The sequence below is a fragment of the Zosterops lateralis genome, assembly GCF_965231275.1.
Source record: "Zosterops lateralis genome assembly, chromosome: 26".
In the NCBI taxonomy this organism is placed as follows: Eukaryota; Metazoa; Chordata; class Aves; order Passeriformes; family Zosteropidae; genus Zosterops; species Zosterops lateralis.
The window spans coordinates 5,577,750-5,597,595 of record NC_139786.1 but is presented as its reverse complement, the minus strand read 5'-3'; the positions used below and the strand labels follow the sequence as shown (position 1 = coordinate 5,597,595).

General features: G+C 50.4%; 1 protein-coding gene across 1 annotated transcript in view; it reads right to left on the bottom strand.

The window, feature by feature from the left end:
- The window catches only part of PLXNA2 (plexin A2), a 156,489-nt gene that overhangs the window by 6,721 nt on the left and 129,922 nt on the right, over positions 1–19,846 (bottom strand). The window contains exons 22-31 of the mRNA XM_083878417.1: positions 18,391–18,659; positions 14,478–14,544; positions 13,461–13,607; positions 12,870–13,029; positions 12,614–12,717; positions 7,668–7,767; positions 5,389–5,579; positions 3,873–4,042; positions 2,059–2,271; positions 990–1,140 (exon numbers count right to left, since the gene is read on the bottom strand). Of these exons, the coding sequence (XP_083734543.1) occupies positions 990–1,140; positions 2,059–2,271; positions 3,873–4,042; positions 5,389–5,579; positions 7,668–7,767; positions 12,614–12,717; positions 12,870–13,029; positions 13,461–13,607; positions 14,478–14,544; positions 18,391–18,659 (1,572 nt within the window). The remainder of the gene's footprint in view (positions 1–989; positions 1,141–2,058; positions 2,272–3,872; positions 4,043–5,388; positions 5,580–7,667; positions 7,768–12,613; positions 12,718–12,869; positions 13,030–13,460; positions 13,608–14,477; positions 14,545–18,390; positions 18,660–19,846) is intronic.

The window sequence follows — 19,846 nt, the reverse complement described above, 5'->3', positions numbered from 1 at the left end:
ATGAGATTTCTCAACCCTAATGGGAAAATAGCCGTGGCGTTGTATCACAAATGGCTACACGCAGTTCAATGACAAAACCCTTCCGTTTCACGGACATAATTACAAAATCGGTTCTTCTCGCAGCGAAATGAAGGGGTGGAACAGATGGCGAGAACTTGGTTTCAAGTGATGCATTCATTAAAGGAGCTCAGGCTGCCAGGAAGCCTTTGCAAACAGGAGCCTGTGCCACTGCAACAGGGATTTGGACCACACTATTCCCAAAGGACACCAAGGTTTCTGGGGAGCTTTGATGGGTCATGAATATTTTCCACTTCACTGGGTGCATGCCAGAGCTGAGGTATCCAGGTGCTCCCAAACAATATTTTAGCTCTCAGTCCTCCTGGGGAGGAAGCTACAAGCACCAAACCAAAGTCTGGGCCAAACCCAAACCCCTCTGTGCATGAAGTGAACAGCGGGGCAGGAGCGGTGCCAGCTACGGGCGGGCTGCACCCAGGGGACGGAGGGCAGGGGGCTGTGGGAGGCAGCAGAGGGATCCCTACACAACCCAGCACTGCATCTGCCCTCCCACACACCTGCCCTGGGGCCTTATCACCCCAGGGGACACCATGGCCTGGGGGACACCACCATTGCCCAGGGAACACCAATGTCCAGGGAACACCATTGCCCAGAGGACACCGTGGCCCAGGGAGCACCATTGCCCAGGGGACAGCACCATGGCAAAGAGGACACCATTGTCCAGGTGACACCACTGTCCAGGGGACATCATCATGGTGCAGAATACACCACCACTCCAGGGGACACCATGGCCCAGGGAACGCCATTACCCAGGGGACACCATTGCCCAAAGGACACCATTGCCCAGGGAATGCCATCACTCCAGGGGACAGCATGGCCTGGTGGACACCATGGCCTAAGGGACATTGCTGCCTAGGAGATATCACCACTCCAGGGGACACCACTGCCTGGGGGACACTGCTGCCCACACCCACCTCCTCGCTGTACTTGCTGACGTAGGAGTAGATCTCGTTGAGAGCACTGAGCATGTTGAACTCCACGGCGTGCAGGCGCGACTGCTCGGCGAGGTAGGCGTTCATGTCCTGGTCGCTGATGGCCGGGAGCTTGGCGATGTCCGCGTAATACCTGCAGAAACAGGGGTCAGGGGGAAAATGAGAAACAGGAATGCTCCAAATGTCCTTGTTCCCCTGGTGAACACTACTACACTACAGTGACACAGACTCTGAGATTCAGAAGGCTGAAAATGGCTATTTATTTTTGGGATGTGTTTTCCTTTTATACTATTTTACACAGACCAATTTGATTGGTGAAAGAAAGGCAAACCTCTTCAATCACATTGGTCAGACTGAGGGACATCAAGAAGAAGTCCCTCCTAGGAAAAGGAATTAATAACAATTACAAAAAACATTTCTCCTGTTTAAGAAAATTCCCTGGGAAAAGAATTTCAGAAAACCAAAACACCTCAGGCATGGAACTAGGGCTATACCCTGGGATTTAAGCTAAGCTCTGCAGGGATAAGAACATCTTTTTGCTTTGTGTTTACATTCAGCAAAACAGGGTTCTGGGCTGCAATGAGCTGAAAACAAGAGCAGCAGTGATTGTTGGGGCTGAGAACTCCCTGCAGCATCACTCACTGATGGCCCTTGTGCTTCCCTTCCACTCAGGATGTTCTGTTCTGAGCTCCACAGGGTTTCAGGCAGCACCAGAGCCCCCTGCACCCACACTCCTGCCGCCCTGATTGTTTCAGCCTTCTGATGTTTTGCGTTTCTGGACTTGATTTCTCACGCATGTAACATAAACAAAGAGTGATGTTTTGAAAAACTGTGCATTTTTTCCTGGAGGAAGGACCAATTGGTAGACTTCTAACCTGACAGTGGGGTCAGAGAGGTGTCAACCTCATAGCCTAATTACTGATCAAGTTCCAAACGCTATTTAAACCCTAATCCCAAAATAAATTTCCTTCTTTCTGCTCGCACAACTGGACAGTGTGAGTGTAGTTTTTCTGTATCCTCTGGTGACAACACTCCCAGGTGCTGCCCTCACCTCTCCACCCAGCTCTTGTAGCTGGGGATGTCCTTGGCGTACAGCAGCTTGTTGGAGGGGGAGTCCTTGCCCAGGCGGTGCTCGGAGGTGGAGCAGGAATCCATGAAGGTCTGGGCCACCACGGAGAGACAGGCGTCCGTGATGCTGCCCTTGTGGATGTCGAACACAAACTGCGGGTTCTTGATCACGTTCACCCAGAAGCGCAGGGGAAGGCTGGGCAGGAAAGGGAGAAACAAAATGGAATGAGAAGACAAAGGCAAGGAAAGGGCATTTCCTGAGGATGGTGCTCCCAGGCAGAACACCAACGGGGGGAAGAACAAGAGAATAATTTAAACAGGAGCTGGGCCAAGGCCATCATCACCAGTTGGGCCAGTGCTGCCCAGAAGGCTGTTGATGGGTCCTGCCACGCCAGGGAGCCACTCCGGGCTTGGATCCCACACGGAGAGTGGAGGAGGTGAGGGGCAGGGCAGAGCTGGGCAGTCTGGGGGCACTGGGGGAGCATCTGCAGGAGGAGCCCATGAGGAGGAGCTGATGAGAGCAGGGCTGTGTGCAGGTGAGCCGGGGCAGCCCGGGCACTAATCAGCGCTGCCCGGCCACACCCGCCAGCGGCAATCACAGCCTTTGTCCCCAAATCCCGGGGCCTTTGCAATCAAAAGGGAATTATTATTCCTTTTTTTCTTCGGCTGTGTAGCAGGATCAAAAAAGCAGCTGCTGCTTTCTATTACCTTTCAAGTCGCAGCTCTCTCTGTCTCCCGATGAAGGCTGCAGCCTTAACTCTTGCAGTGCTGCAGGAGAGCAGCCCAGCCCCAGCCACCCCAGCTCCCTCATCCAAACTTCCATTTGCTTTGACCTGCTCCAGGGGCAGCCTTCTCCCCACCGAAATTCCCTTTCTGGAAATGCTGCAGCTCAGCTGAGATGGGGAGAAGGAAGGTCCAGGCCTTGGTGGGGCCGGATGGCTCTGGCAGACCAAACTCTGGTGGTCATTGCTTTCTTTTTTCTCGTAATTTCTTGTGATTCTGCAGTTTTTATCCAAATAACTCCTTCTTCTAAAGCCTTAAATGAATTGTTTTGAGCTTCCCACTGCCTTAGCAGGGAACCAGCTTTTGCAGCCATGATGATTAGAGGCCTTTTAAACCGCGAGGGTCTCAGGGGAAAATACAAGGTCTTTAGAGAATGAGCATTTGTTGTGCTTTTTTTTTTTTTTTTTTTCCTTTCTTGCAGAGGTAAATTTCCAACCCACAGAAGTTTTAATCCCAAAATAGCAGCAGAGGCAGAGATGTGAGAGCTCCCACTGTTTGGAGAGGCTGGACCTGGCTGCAGCTCATGCCTGAGGCATGCAGAGCTGGCTCCTTCTCCCTGTGCCACCTCCTGCTGATGTCCAAATTCTCCAGGTGCTTCCCAAAGTGATTGGAAAGGTGCAGCCACTGGCTGAGCTCTCTCCTCCCATCTCACCACCACTGGATGCTTCTATAGGATCATCTCTGCTCCAACAGAGCCACATCTGTCACTGCAGGAGGGCTGGGCTGGACCGACACCAACACCCCGACCAACAGGGTGTCAGGTCGTGTTCTGACTCCGTCAGTGTTTCTAGGGCTTTTTTGTTTGCTTGGTTTTTTTGCACTACAACATTTGTATTTCTAATATTCTTAGTAAAGAACTACTATTCCTATTACCAAATCTTTGCCTGAAAAGCCCCTTAATTTCAAAATTACAATAATTTGTAGGGAGAGGGGGTTACATCCTCCATTCCAAGGGAAGCTCCAGCTTTCCCCTGGCAGACCCCAGGTGTTTCCAACCCAGGACACCCCGGTTACCAGTTGCTCTTCCAGGTGTGCCTGACGTCGGTGTCGTGGATGCCGTGCTTGTCCGCCTGCTCGTCCAGGAAGTCAAACATGTACTTGATGGCGAGGGGCAGGGCGCTGCCGCGGTGCACCGTGCTGAACAGCGTCTCAAACAGGTCGTCCACGAACTTCTGCAGCGTGCCCTGAGGGCGAGATGGAAAATCAGACAAACTTCTAACTTTTTTTTTTTTTTTTTTTTTTAAATATGATTTTATTCAGGGGTTTGCTCGCCTCTGCTGGGGGTAGAGAGAATGTTGCCCTGATTTTTTTCAGCCTTCTGATGTTTTATGTTTTCTGTACTGGAGTTCTCATGCGTTGTAACATAAACAAAGAGGTGTTTTGAAAACTGCATTCCTTCCTGGGGGAAGGACAAATCGATGGACTTCTAGTTTGACCAGTGGGGTCAAACATGTATCAACCTCATTCCCCAATCCCTGATCAAACTCCAAAAACTATATAAGTCAAAATCCCAAATAAACTTCCCTCTTTCTTCTGTGACACCCTGACGGTGTGAGTGTGGTTCTTTTTGTGTCCGTCTAGCAACAGGGGAATTGGAATTTTCTCTTGAAAAGGACCCTCCGAGGTTTTGAGAATTTCTGGGTGAGGCCTTACTGGCTTCAGTCAATGAAAAGGAGATTCCCAGAGGCAGAAGATACAGAGGGGATAAATGGACATTAATAAACATCACTCCTGGTGTGATCAGAGACACCTGGTCTGTGAAATCATCAATAAGAGAATCAGAGCATGAGGACCAAATTAGCATCAAAAGGATCAATAATCAATCGATCAAATATTACAAATTGTGTGATTTAGAAGCAGTGAATGTGAATTTCTTCAGGTTTTATGTATAATTATATGAAAAATGGGGTAAAAACCCATGTGTGATGGAACTATTTTCACTGCACAACCCAGGCACGTGTGGATGAAATAATTTCTATTGCACACCCTGGCCAGAATAAAGTAATTCCTAATTCCCTAACACTGAAAAGATGCTCTTGGAAAGTTTCTGTTTTTCCTGCAGTTTTGGTGACAGCAGCAGCAATCCAGGGGGTGAGGAGAGGGAGACTCCCTGGCCAAGAAGCAGTGGCAGGAAGGGACACCAGATGTTACCAGCCCCCCAAAAAATGCCATCATAGATCCCACAGGAATAACCAAGTTTGGGGTCTTTTTGACCGCTGCTGGAGGGTCCCAGGGGACTCACTCATTTAGTCTTTATTTCTAACCTGAAACCATTTTTTTGTTTTGTTTTCCAAAGCACAGCTGTGTCATCCACACTGATGAGCACGTGGGGAAAGGCAGGAAAACCGTGTCTGGTCAAGCAATTGCCTTGAGTGTGAGGAAATCTGAGGTGTGCTTCTGTTGCTGTTCCAGGAGTCTCCCAGTCCCAGGAAAACCCAGCAGGGACATCCAGCCTGGGAGCTGAGCATCACCAGGGGCTGCCCAGGACGAGCCTCACCGTGAATCCCTCGAGCAAATTCATCTCAGTTACCTTTGTAGCCAGGAGCCTGGTCAGGTAGATCTCAGACACCATCTTGCTGCCCCTGTCTCCTTCCTTCTGGTCTCCGTGGTCGTGGTTCTTGACCAGGTGCCAGACCTTGACGCCGCTCTCCAGGTCGGGGGTGATCATGGGCGCGCGCGAGCGCAGGCTGTCGGGGCTCCCGGTGTAGCGGAACGTGGAGTCTGAGCCAGGGGAGAGAGGCTGCTCAGGCTCACAGCAAACCCCTTTCTGCACCTCCCTCAGCGCCCTCACCATGTCTGGTAATACCCAATTTTTTTTTTTTTTTTTTTTTTTTTTTTTTTTTTTGTGAGGAAGTGAAATGGAAAACTGCCGTGGTTTTCCTCCTCACACGTTCTCCTTCTGCACCGTCAAAATTTGGTGTTCGCCAAAAATCTCTGCTGGTCTCCATTCAACAAAATCCCTCAGAACTGAGCTTTTTTTTTTTTTTTCCCACCCATATTTTGCCTTTCCTGCCCCATTCACATCTTTTCCTGATGTGAACTCATAGAGATCCACACAAAATTCCTCCCTGAGTCGCAGCTCACACACATTAACCCCAGGCACTGACTCGTGCAGAAGCAGAGCCCTGATTTTAGGGTTTTGTAAATAATGAGGAGCTGCCCAGCACAGCCAGCACAAAGGGCAGGAGAAACTGCTGAGCTTGTCCTTGAGGCTTTCAGGAGAGCAGTGAGGACTCAAGCTGAGCATCATCAGCAGAGCCTGAGGCTGGTCCTGCACCCTGTGCCATCCCTGGGCTGAGCAGGTCTGGCCTCCTGCTGTTCCTGCAGGGAATAGGGAGCTCAAAGGGCACCAGACAACTTCCCCTTAATTGCTCAGAAACCATGGGGGGATGTGGCAGATTTATGTATATATTTCACTCCCCAGAGAATGTCCCTCCCTGGGTCCCCAGCGTCTCCAGGACAAGACACAAGACTGAGGAACCTCAGTGTGCCTTGCTGGATTTTTCCTCCTGCTGCATTTCTTTGTTCTCTGAGAATTCCGTGCATTTTCTCAAGTTTAGCCTTCAATTCACTGCTCACCCTCCTCATCAGGAGTGCGGGGATCGATCGTAAATCAGCTGAGGGAAATACTCAAGTCATTACCAAAGTAGCTGGATTTTCATCCCTGATTAAGGCTTAGATAAATGAGTGCTCCAACTGATATAATTAAGGAGACAGACAGGGGGACAGCTCAGGAAGCATGCAGTAATTCTATTTTTAAACAGATCCCTGTACTGATATATAACAGGGGAAGTAAATAAGTATCTAATTTAAATTCTGCCGGCACAATTAGAAATATTAATCTTAACATGAGCAATGATCGCTCACATTGGTGCTTTGCAAAAGCTTTTCCAGCTGACAGAGATCAATGAGCACTGAGGGCTCAGGTTGTGAGACCCAGCCTTGGTTTTTCCATCACCTGGGCTGTGGGATGTGTTGGACTTTTGTGGGCCCACACCTTGAAGGGAGAAATGCCTTTTCTCCTGCTTTTTACCTCAAGACTCCCCTGGCTTTGACTCCTCAGAATACTTGCTCCAGCTAAAAACCAACATTATTTTGGGAGCTATAAACAAGAGGAGGAGATGGGTTTGTCAGGAGACTTTTTGCTGGTAAAACACTCTGTGAAATGAACGATAATGAAAGATCAGCACTCGAGAGATTTTGCCACTGCTGCCTTTTATGGAAGTCTATTATTACAATTATTGTGGATTTAGTGTTCCAAGCATGCACCTGGCACCTCGCAGGCTCATTTTCTCAGGCTGCAGCATCTTCAGGGACCCTCTGGAATGTGCTGAGCCCTTCTATTATGCAAATGAGGAATTCCCAGGTGTGCACATCCCTGCACTCTGTGCTAAGATTGCCCTTCCCCATTTGTGACCCATTAGCTCCAAGCTCAGGATCCTGCACTTGGGGAGGAAACAGGGGGAGGAATGAGGTTTATCTGTAGTGTAGCCCTGCTCAGGGCCACGGGGCTCAAAGATCCTCTCCTGCATCTCCATCCCCTCTGAGCCCCTGGGACTTTCCCAAGCCCCACATTCCCAAAGGCTGCTCCTGTGCTTGGGATTTCCTTTCCCCTCCTCTCACTTTTCCTGGTCCTTTTGTTGTTCTCACAGCTGGAAAAGCCTTTGCAACCCAAACCAGCAGCCAAGGAAGTTCTTTTGTTTGGATTTGCATTGGTTTTGGGTGGTTCTTTGGGGGAAGCTGCTGCTTTTTCCCCACTTAAATCCCAGTGTTAGTCCATGAGCAATCCCTTCCCATCCCATTTCTTACCGTATCTGCTGATGGATGTCCGGGAGATGCTGGCAGAGGCAGGGATGTTGTAGGAGGAGGTTTGCTTGGGAACCAGAGCCACCACGGAGCGGTCTGACACCTGGGGAGGCAAAGCAGGAGGAGCTCAGGGTGTGGGCTTGATATTTCTGGATCTGAGAGATTTTAGCCTGCTGGCAGCTGCTGACTTTTTCCCAAGGAAAAATTTCTCAAAAAAGCTTCTTCTCAAAACAATCTTGGCAAACAACTCTCCTTTCCCAAAACAATCTTTGTCCAGGTGGTGTTTTGCTGTTTCTCTGGTTTAACCAATGGGATCAGAGAGGTGTTTTGACACTGCTTTACACCACAACGACACAGACTCCGAGCTTCAGAAAGCTGAAAATGACTCCTTTATTTTTGGGATCTGTCTCCCTTTTATACTATTTCACACAGACCAATTGGATTGGTGACACAAAGACAAACCTCTTCACTCCCATTGGTCAGAGCTGAGGGACATCAAGAAGTCCCTCCTGGGGAAAGGAATGAGTAACAAGGTTACAGTTACAAAAACATTTCTCCTGTTTACAGAAAATTCCCTGGGAAAAGAATTTCAGAAAACCAAAACACCTCAGGCACGGAACCAGGGCTACAGTGTTGTTCCTATTCACCAATCATGTTAAGTCTGTGTCAAAACACGTTATAAAAAGTAGTAAAAATTAGACAATAAGGCCTTTTTTCTATGCTCTTTGCCTTCTGAAATATTTAGAGTCTCTCATCTTTCTTCCTTGTCCTACAACAACAGTCAGGGGCATTCCCTGTCCACTCTGTGATCCAGCAGATCCTGGGAAGAGGAATCCAGGACACACCCCCAGCCTGGCTGGGCCCTGTGCTGGGTCAGGCTGCAGCAAGAGCCTGAAGGAAATGAGGGATAAATCAAAAGACGTGGTGAAGATGCTTTTGGTCGTTCTGATTTAAGATTATGCCTAACCCAATAAAAATGAGAATCTCAAGAATTGTTGTGATCCAATTAAAGTAACAATGCAGAGGGAATAAAAGGGCTGTAATAACGTTATGGGCCATAAAACATTCCTATTAAACCATTTTTTATTTTAGCAATTTTTACGAACTTTAAAAGTTTGATTTACAGCAGAGCAAGTCATAAAGCCATCTTTCAGGGTATTTAATTGTTATCCCTTTACTGCTCCAGAGAAGGAATTAAACACTGGGAAGTCAAACTATAAATGAACATTAGCACTAACAAGGTTTTGTTACAGCAGATTTTAGTGGCCATGTTTAATTTTATCCTCCCTATAAATCTGCTAGTCACTGGAAGTTTTCTAACTTATTCCCCTTAATTAAGGATCTGCAGGTTTCCAGGGAATGGGCCTGAGTGGCTTTTAATTTTGAACTTGTGACCTGTGGTGCAGCACAGTGAGGGAACAGAGTCACCACATCTTGCCGGGGCCCAGCAGATACTTTTTAGAGGCTCAGCACAAAAAAAAACAACAAACCCAAACTCTTCCTGCTGCAGGAGTTGCTTTTTGGGGCTAAATCCTGCATTATCTGTCAGGAGTCTGGTGATGGACTCAGCACTGACCCTATGAATGGAGGGTTTCTACTCCCCCAGCAGCTCCAGGGGTTTGTACATTATCTGCAGCACCAAGGTGACCTGTGCTGCCTCCAAGGCTTTGGGCTCCATCCAGATGAAAGGTTTTATGGAAACCCGAGTCATTATTCTTGCTGGTGATAGTGGAAATAATAATTACTTGCGTTTCGCAGCACAAAAAAGTGAGATTTTTTCTAAGCAAAACACTCCAAACACCTCCATTATTTCCTTTGCTGCTCCTGCCTCACTTCATCCAATTTATTAAGTCAGTGGAAGAAGTGATCAGCGCTGATATTATTTTCTTAGGCTGTTCTTAGCTGCCACTTCAGCTCCATTTCAGCAGGGAGAAACCCGAGGAGCCCAGGGTGCTCCCGGGCCAGATCCATTTCCACCAGGGCTGTGCTTAACTGGGAGAGAGGCACTAAAAATTACACACACACACACACACACAAAAGGGGCCTCTCACCTTCTAAATTTTGGGTGGAATGGCTGCTGTCAGCTCAGGCCAGCAGCTGCAGAGCAGCCTCAGGTGGAGCAGGCGTTGGCGCTGCCACGCTCCCACAGCCCCCGCGGGACGCGCTCCGAGCTGCCTGCCTGCTTTACGGCTTTATAAATATTCTGATTATTCTATAAGCTGGAAACACAAAACACCTTAAAGGCAGGAGAAAATAAAACCTGGGGAGGGGGAGGAGGGAGGCCAGGCCACGGAGCTGTGTCTGCGTGTGGCAGCGAGAGCGTGGTGACGATTCCAGCTCCGCTGCCCTCGCCTCCCAAGCCTCGTTTTCCACCCAAACCTTCCCTTTCTCCTTCGAATTTTTCCTTTAGAGCAGTTTCCTGGTCTCCTGGCCTCTCCAGACTTGCAGGGGCTGACAGGTACTCATGCTCTGCTGCCTCTGAGTTAACCCTGCGTGAGCCACTGTAAATCATTCGATATTAAATTCAGTGTTTCATGTTTCCTGAGTGAAACCACACGGGGTAAGACCCTCCCGTGGAGTTTAATAGCTGTGAAACCAAAAGGATCCGACACAAATGTAATGCAATTCCTTGCCATGTATAACAGCTCCAGAGAATTTAACAAAGAATTACACTTATTTAAGCTACACATCTATTTTTATAAATGAAGAAATAAGCAGGAGGTGCACAGCTCTCTCTATAATTTCATGAAGTGGTTCAAAACTATTTGAAAGGTGAATATTGCTCTTTAATTCCAATTTGGGGTTTGTATGTGAAGGCTTCCCACGAAAAATGCATTTGATCAGTTATTGTATTTTTGTGATTCTAATGCAGAAAACAAAAGCATTTAAAGCATTTTTTTGCTGGTGTCAAAATCCAGCATCCAGGTGTGGAGCTGGGAAACCCCTGGGATTAAATAACCAACCTCTGGGCACGGTGAGGAGGGGGAGGGTGGTTTGGAGCCCTGGAGCTGCAGGAATGGGGCTGTGGGGAATAAATCCCAGGAATCAGGAGCAGGGAATTGAGGACCAGGGGGGTTCTGACCCTCCTGCAGCCCCCCAGGTGCCAACACCTGTGCGAGGGACACACCTGGAGCTGCGGGGTGGGGACCTGGGCTGAGCATCTCCCAGCAGCACCTGCAAACCCAGGGACCTCCCTGCCTTCAGAGCGGGATAAAGACAAAACAACTCTGAATAAAAGATGGGCAGAGCTTTGCAAAGCAGCTTTCATTTCTCTCCTAGAAATCGCCTCAACTACTCCTCCGGAAATCCACATTTATTTTAATGGCTTGAACCACACCCGGTTCATGTGTCACACTCCCGTTAAACAGTGAGACAGCAGCACTTGGAACTCCAGTGACTTTATACCCCCCTAAAGCTGGGCCTTTACACAGGTATTTGTTTCACTGTGTAGTCCTGAAACATTTGTATTTTTTGACGCCTAATAAAAACTTTTACTCCAACAGAAAAAATCCCAAACTGATAAGAAAAATTTAAAAAATCATTATAAAAATACATACATTGCTGATGTTTTTTGGCAAAAGCCTTGCCTTGACAGGAGAAAAGGATTTGGCTTCTCTTTAATGACTGAGACAGCTCCGTGGGGCTGAGCAGAGCTCGGGCCAGAGCAGCCAGGCTCTGTCACTACCTGGCTGGATGTTTGGCTGCCAACTTCTCCTTTCTTCCAGAGCAAACCTGACACTCAAATGGCAGCGAGAGCTGCAGCATCTCGAGTGCTGCGAGGAGTTTGTTTATTTGAAGGGGAAGCTTTTGGCTCAGGTTCTCCCACAGGCAGTGGAATGAAAGTGCTCCCTCCCCCAGCATCCAGCACACATCAGACAAGCACAGCTTTCACTTGTGACTTCCTCATGATGACTTTTAAAGATCAAGGCATAATAAAGTCTCGCTGCTTTCGCTGCGTGTTGGTTAATCCCTTGCAACTGTCAGGTAAAACAGATTTTTAGGAACAATGGAATTAATCTGCGCAACTCCTCTGACATTTTACGGTAATCTGTGTTTAAATCCTGGGGGCTGCTCAGAAAAGTTGACCCTGGAGGTGCTTTTTAACATGCACGGTGCATATTGATGGCACTCTCCTGCCTGGCTCCCTGATTGCAGGGCTCCTGTCAATACTGGCTCCCATTCAAGTCCCCCAGCGTGAGTCAGGCTGATGGACTGGAGATGCTGGATAAACAGGGAGAGATGCCAGATTAAATACTGAACACTTCTGGGGAGGTGGTGATGGACAGGAGTAGGTTACGGGTCCCAATTAATGCAGTTATCCTGTGCTGCAGACAGCCTGGGAGGGAAAGTCTTTGATTCCCTGCAACCAAACCTTGCTCAGCCCCCTCCTCACCTCTCTTCCCACCTTCTGCTTCGATTCCCTCCAACCAAACCTTCCTCAACTCTCTCTCTTCCCACCTTTCACACTGTAAGGAACCCTTTACAACAGACTCTGCCCTATTCAAAGCTAAAGATGGAAAGATCTTCCTAGGCCTCCTCACCCTGAGCATCTTCACTGCCTGGCTCCACCTTCCTGTAATTTTATGCCTCCCCTGCTGCACTCCAGGCTGTCCCAGACCCCCAGACAAAGTCCTGAGCCCCCCATGCTGCCCCTTCTCAGGTCCCTCATGCTCAGCAGCATCAACTCAGCCCCTGCACTGCTCCCTTTGCCTTTCTCCCACGGCTGGCAGCTTTCATTTAGCCAATTTTCAACTCTGCTGCTTCCTCTGAGCTCCGTGTCAAGGTTGCTTTCCCCCCTAATGCTAAAGCACATGGAACCCTTCTGGTTTATCACACAGACGTGACCTCCCTGTCTGTCTGGGCAGACGAGGCACTCAGGAACGAGGTTCCTGCAGTTCTTTTCCCCGCTGGCAGCTTCCTGGGAGCTGTCAGTGGGGCTGCTCCCTCACCTGATAGTGCACCAGGGTGTTGAGGCGCTTCCAGTCCCCCTCGATCTTGGTGGTGATGTCTTCATCCTGCAGCACCACGCGGGCGATCCGGCCCTGCCGCCACTCTGGGGACAGAGAGAGCCACACTCAGAGGGGCCAAACCCCACCAGGGACCCCCCCAGCCCCTCTGATCATCCCCCCTCACACCGGGCAGGGCAGCTCCTACCCAAATCCAGCCCCCCTGATCACCCCCCACACCAGGCAGGGCAGCTCCTACCCAAATCCATGTCAACAGCTCTCGGTCTTTGGGAATAGGGCACGTTTTTGTACACGGCATCCAGGATCTTCTCCTTGACTTGGGTGATGGTGTCGCAGTTGAGCACCTTCACAGGGATCTCTGGGCTGTTCTCGTTGTCTGGGTTCACACAGTTCAGGATCTGCAAGGGAAGGACCACACCACGCTCTAAAGGGGAAGTGTAACCACGTGTCACAACCGCCTCTTCCCATAAAAAAACCCCACTGCAGCCCTAAATGCATCATTGACGTTGCATCTATCATATTTATACATACCTATATATTTATATGTGTATATATATTATATATTATATATTTAGATTTATATCTATATATGATATATTCTCAGTTATTGCTGAGAGACGAGCCCTGGGTGTCCATTTTCTGAGCTGCAGGAGGAGGGCAATGCCCAGAGCACACGGAGATAAAACATTCCTTCTCAAACCTGCAAAGTAGGGACACACCTGCCTGGGACACGGGTCCTCATTGTCCAGCAATGCTCACACCTCAGGCCAGCTCTGAGGGCCAGCAGAGCTGAGGGCCAGCAGGGTTAGGGTCAGGATCTGCCACTCACCAGGGTCTTGTACTCGATCTGCTGCCGGATGAGCTTGTCCTCGCTCAGGGAGTACCGTGCCTCCCCCGTGATGGCATCGATGGGGCCCTTCTCCATCTGCTGCTTGATGGCACAGTAGAGCATGAACAGGGGCTCTCCAGCACATTCCTGCACGAGAGGAGAACACCAGAGCTTGTCGTGAAAAGAACCACACTCACCCGTCAGGATGTGAGATGAAAAGGAAAAGGGAAGTTTATTTGGGAATCTCAGCTTATATAGTTTTTGGGATTTGGTCAAGGATTGGGGGATGAGAGGAACACCCCTCTGACCTCAGTGGTCAGCTCAAAAGTCCATCAATTTGTCCTTCCCCCTTGGAAAGGAATGTGTTGTTTACAAAATATCAGTCTTGGTTTTTGTCAAAAGCCTGAGAAAGCTCCAGTAGAAATGAAAACAATCAGAAAGCTGAAAAATCAGGGTGACAAGAGCTCAGCCAGGGTGAAGGAGCCTCTCCTCCAGCCCCCTTTGGTGCAGGATTCCTCCCAGCACAGGCTCAGTCCCACTGACTCCATGCTCAGCCCATGTGCAGCCCAGGGCTGGCCCCCAGCAGCTCCTGGAGAGCACAGCCAAACCCCTGAGCTCCACTGGCTGTGTTGTCTTTGGCAGGGTAAATCCCTCCTCAGTCCATGGCTGTAAAAAAAAATGGAATTCGAGATCTCCATCTCACCGTTCGCCCCCCTGGAGCAAATTCAGTGGGGCTTCCAATGCCACAAATTAAGTTAAAAACTATGGCAGCCCAAGGCGTGGAGATGTGAGAACTTCCCTCAAGTACCAAAGAAGTGTAACGGAGCCTCCTTTAAATGGGAATTACTCCGGGAGACCTGAGGCTTGTGGAAGGCTCTGAGCCCGGAGCAAATTCCCATCTCTCCTTCCCTGCTGCTCCATCTTTGGGAGCCCGATGGAAGAGTTTCACCCCCAGCGTCACCCCGGGGTGGCCGGAGGGTGGGACAGCAGGGACAGACCCGCTGCTCCTCTCCCTACCTTGAGGAACCTGTGCAGCAGGAAGGCGAACCAGTTCGTCAGCATCTTCTCGGCCACAGACTCGGTCCTGGGGGAGGCAGGAGGGCACAAACATCACACACGGAGCCCCCAAACCGCACCTGCCCCCGGGGCAGCGGGACGAGCCCAGCGCTGTCCCTGTCGCGCCGCCAGCCCCCGCCCAGCTGCCCGCCCGTCCCAGCCCTGCCGGGGCTGCCGACAGCGAGCCTGGTGACACTCAGCTCCTCGCACGTGGCGCAAATTACAGCCTGGCTCAGTAAATCACTGGGATTTACTGCGGCTCCTGGCAATCAGGGACAGCCGAGTGACAATGGCAGCGAAATTGCAGCTTTCTCCCCGGTCCCACCCAGTGTCCTCTCCCCGCATTGTGCCCGGGATTATCTCTAATTTAAATACAATGGCTCCTAATGATAGTTTTTAACGCTGCCTCTGCAGGACCCTGAGGCTTTCCTTAAAGCTCCACAGCCCCTTTTCCTGGGCTGGGATGGCTCTGGCGGCCGCGGGGTGTCTCATGTTGGAGCCCCAGCCCCGAGCAGGGAAGAGCTGCTGAGCTGCAGCCTGTGACCGTGTCCCTGGCCACCCATGACCCTGTCCCTGGTCACCTGTGACCGTGTCCCTGGCCACCTGTGACTGTGTCCCTGGTCACCTGTGACCGTGTCCCTTGTCACCTGTGACCCTGTCCCTGGCCACCTGTGACCATCTCCCTCTAGCCACCTGTGACCCTGTCCCTCTGGCCACCTGTGACCATGCCCCTGGCCACCTGTGACTGTGTCACCCTGTCTACCTGTGACCATGTCCCTCTGGCCAGCTGTGACCATGCCTCTGGTCACCTGTGACTGTGTCCCTGGCCAGCTGTGGCCATGGCTCAGCCCCACCAGCCTTCCCCTCATCCACACCAGGATCTGCTCCAAATTCCAGCAAGCAAAGAGGGATGAATGCAGTTCCCTGCATTCCCTGGGGACTGATCCCTCTGCCCTCACCATGGGCCAGGTCACCTCCTCCCCAGCCTGGAGAGGGTCACATCTCACTCCAGACCCATTTCCCCCATTTTTCCCTTTAAATTTCTTGCTATGGATCCCCACAGCATTCCGAGTGCTTGGAATTACAAGCACACACCAGAGAAGCACAGGACTTGATTCCAAAGCTGAGCAGATCAAGAATAAACAGGAGCCAGAGATTTCAGCAAACAAAAAGTGACACCAGTCGGCCAACAGACCTGGGGTCACGTCATCCATCATCTCCTAGGATGGCAACATCTGCCAGGAATTCGTGAAAATGTCTGCAGATCCCTGAAGAATTTAAGCCTGAATTGATTAACTGCCTAAAAATTCATCCTACAAATTGACACACACATCCTCCTCCTGTTTGAAATATTTCAGGCACCAAATTAGAGAGGAGAAGCACCAGCACCCTTCCAAAACAGCCCTAGAAAATGGAGAGGCAGTGACACAAGCCACAGAAGGGGTGAAAAACCCAGAAAATAATAAATTCAGGACTTCACAGGGAATATTAATTTAATAAACTACTTCGTTAATAGAATATTAAATGAAGAATCAGCGAGTCCCCCAATTAGCTGCCTCACAGCCCAGGGCCTGGCCTTTCTCCTACACTTGGAGGGCTCTGCTGAGCCCCAAAAAATGCTGAGCCCCAAAATCTGCTGGCAGGTTTTGAGCTGCCCTTACCAGCACTGCTCTGTGCCATCGCTGGCCTGTGGAAGCTGTTAAAGATCTGCTCCAAAATTAAAAAATGAACTCCTGGAGATTACCAGGGCAGAAGAGAATCCCTAGACTCTGAGCAAACCCTTCTCATGCTGACCACAGAAGGAGGGCACAGCATGATCCAGAGATGATTTTCCAAAGGAGCAGCCTTGGCTTCCTGAGGCACCGGCAAGAAAACAAACCTAAACAAAAAACGAGCTGAGAGAACCTAAAAAAAAATAAATATGTGTTTTATTAATTCTCCCTGCTCTATGTAGGTCTCCAAACTGCTGTTGCCAGCAACCAGAGCAGCTGTTTGATTTAATGTCAACTTTCTTGCTGTCTCCCGCGAGGGGCAGCCGGGAAGAAAGAGAGAGGGGAAAGCAAGGAAGAAAGAGGGAAAGAACTGAGTGTCAGTTATCAACTGCTGCCACCAGAGAGCTCAAAACATTTTTTAAAATAGTGTTTCACTTCATGGCTGATCACTCCTTATTAAGTCAGAGCAAGGAGTTCCAGGCTGGGCTGGAACAGCCGGGCAAAGGTTGGGACAGGTCTTCAGCCCAAGGTTTAATAGGATCTGGAGTATCAGGGCAAAGAATAAAGCTTTTCAACTAAAAAAGGGGTAGATTCAGACTAGATATAAAGCAGGGTTTTTTGTAAGGGTGGTGAAACACTGGCCCAAATTGCCCAGATTGGTGGTAGATGCTCCATCCCGGGGAAGATCCAGGTTCCCTGTGCAATGGGTAAATCCTGGTGCAGGACAGAGAGCCTAAAGGACAGAGAGCCCAAAGGACGCACAGCCCAAAGGACACACAGCCCAAAGAACAGAGAGCCCAAAGGACACACAGACCAAAGGACACACAGCCCAAAGGACAGAGAGCCCAAAGGACAGAGAGCCTAAAGGACAGAGAGCCCAAAGGACAGAGAGCCCAAAGGACACACAGACCAAAGGACAGAGAGCCCAAAGAACAGAGAGCCCAAAGGACACACAGACCAAAGGACAGAGAGCCCAAAGGACACACAGCCCAAAGGACACACAGACCAAAGGACAGAGAGCCCAAAGGACACACAGACCAAAGAACAGAGAGCCCAAAGGACGCACAGACCAAAGGACAGAGAGCCCAAAGGACACACAGCCCAAAGGACACACAGACCAAAGGACAGAGAGCCCAAAGGACACACAGCCCAAAGGACACACAGACCAAAGGACAGAGAGCCCAAAGGACAGAGAGCCTAAAGGACAGAGAGCCCAAAGGACAGAGAGCACAAAGGACACACAGCCCAAAGGACACACAGCCCAAAGGACACACAGCCCACGGCCCTGACTCCTTGCTGGCTGTGCAGGGAGGATGGGGCACAGCCCTTATCACCATCCCTGTGCTTTTTGGAGCTCCAGGAAAAGTCGTTATTGATGGCTGAGGCACGAGACGCCTTCCCAGCGACTCGTCAAACCACGGGGGAAATTAAGGCGGCTTCCTTTGCCGAGATGAGTTATTGCCTCCGCAAACACAGCCAGATTTAAAGCAATTTCCTGTCAAGTATATTCATTGTGGCTGCAGGGACCCCTGAAATTTTCCTGGAGCTGTGAAATCCTCCCCCCTCTCCAGCGTGATGCCAGCCGAGCCCCAGCACATCCGAGGGGCAGCACTGGCCAAGGCTCTGCAGGATCCCCAAGGATGTGGGGAACAGGGGGAGCCTTTTCCTTGTGCCTGCTGATGTGCCCCACATTAATGCACAGGTTTTCCCTATTTTCTTGCTGCTGCTTCCCAGCTCTGCCTTGGGTGAGTTGCTCAATCCATCCTGGAGCTCCTGACACAGCTGTGGCACACAAATGCTGCTCTCCAGCCAGGCAGAGCCAGAGGATCTGGTTTGAGACCCTTTCCAGCCATCTGTGAAGTCCCAGAGTAGGGCTAACTCCCCATCCTGGAGAGAGGTGAGGAAATGGATGGGAATCCTCCATGGAGAGCAGCAATTCCCTTCCCAACACCAGCACCTGCCAAGCCCCCAGCTCACAGAACCCTGCTATGAATCACCTTGGAAAACACCTCTGAGAGCACTGAGTCCAACCTGAGATCAATCCCCACCTTGTCATCCAGACACTGCACCACCTCCCTGAGCAGCCCCTCCCAGCCCTTCCCACAGAGAAATTCCTCCTGCAAGCCCCACCAGTGTGGCCTGGGACCCCTCCCCGGCCTCACCTGCGCAGGAGCAGCTTGGGATGGTTCTTGTTCTCCAGGTTCTTCTCGATGAGGTCGGAGAGCAGCTGTTTGAGGACGTCGGTGGCATACTCCAGCTTGCCCTGCAGCCCCGTCATGATCAGCGAGGCCACATTGCCGCGGTCCCGCATGGAGAAGCTGCGCTGCAGCTCCAGCGTGCGGATGAAGGTCAGCAGGAACACCTTGTTGTTGATCAGCTGGGCAAAGAGCTTCAGGGCCTTCTCCACGCTCTGCTGCCCGTTCCCCTGGACCTGCAGGAGGAGAGCACGGCTGTGGCAAGAGGACATGAGAGGAACCACACTCACCCGACAGGGTGTGAGATGAAAAGGAAAAGGGGCTTTATTTTGGGAATCTCAATTTATATAGTTTTTGGGATTTGGTCAAGGATTGGGGGATGAGAGGAACACCTCTCTGACCCCAGGGGTCAAACTAGTAATCTATCAATTTGTCCTTCCCTCTGGAAAGGAATGTATTTACCAAACATCACTCTTTGTTTTTGTTACAATGCGTGAGAACTCTCCAGTCCAAGAATGAAAATAATCAGAAAGCTGAAAAATCAGAGCAACACATGGCCCTCAGGCACGGCACAGTGGGGACAAGGGAGGGGAGGGCAGCACTGCACCACCCTGGGGTCACCCCTCCAGCACTGGGTCAGTCACAGGAGCAGGGAATGGTTTGAGTGGGAAGGGACATTAAAAATCATCTCATCCCACCCCCTGTCCCTAGGCAGGGACAACTCCCACTGTCCCAGGGTGCTTCAGCCAGGCCTGGGACACTTCCAGGGATCCAGGGGCAGCCTGTGCCAATGCCTCCCCACACTCACAGGGAATAATTTCTTTCCAATATCCCATCTAAACCTGCCCTCTGCCAGTCTGAATCCATTCGCCCTTGTCCTGTCCCTGCAGTTCCTGAAGAACAGTCCAACTCCAGCTCTCTTGTCACCCTTTCAAACCCTGGAAGGTGCTGGGAGGTCTCCACACAACTTTCTCTTCTCCAGACTGAACATTTCCAACTCTCCCAGCCTATTCCAGTCCCCTGAACAACTTCCTGACCTCTCCTGAACTTGTTCCATGTCCTTCTCATTTTGGGGGCATCAGAGGTGTGCACAGGATGGTTTAACCCTGGCTGCACCCATCCCTCAGGGTCTCAGCATCCCTGGCTGTGGTTTCTGGTCCATCCTGAGGAACCTCCCTCTGCACAGCTCCCCCGAATCCTGGCTGGGAGCTGCACTCTGTGCACGCCATAAAGCAGCAGCGTTGAGCCTAATGGCCCCAGAAATGACACCCAGTTCTGCTTGTGCTGCACAAAAAAGTGACACTCTTGTAAGTAAATTAAATACTAATTTAGACTATTGCTTTATTATGGGCCAAGTGTAAAAAATTAATTGAGGCTTTCAGCCAGTTGCGGATTCAAGTAATTCATTACAAGTGAAAATGAT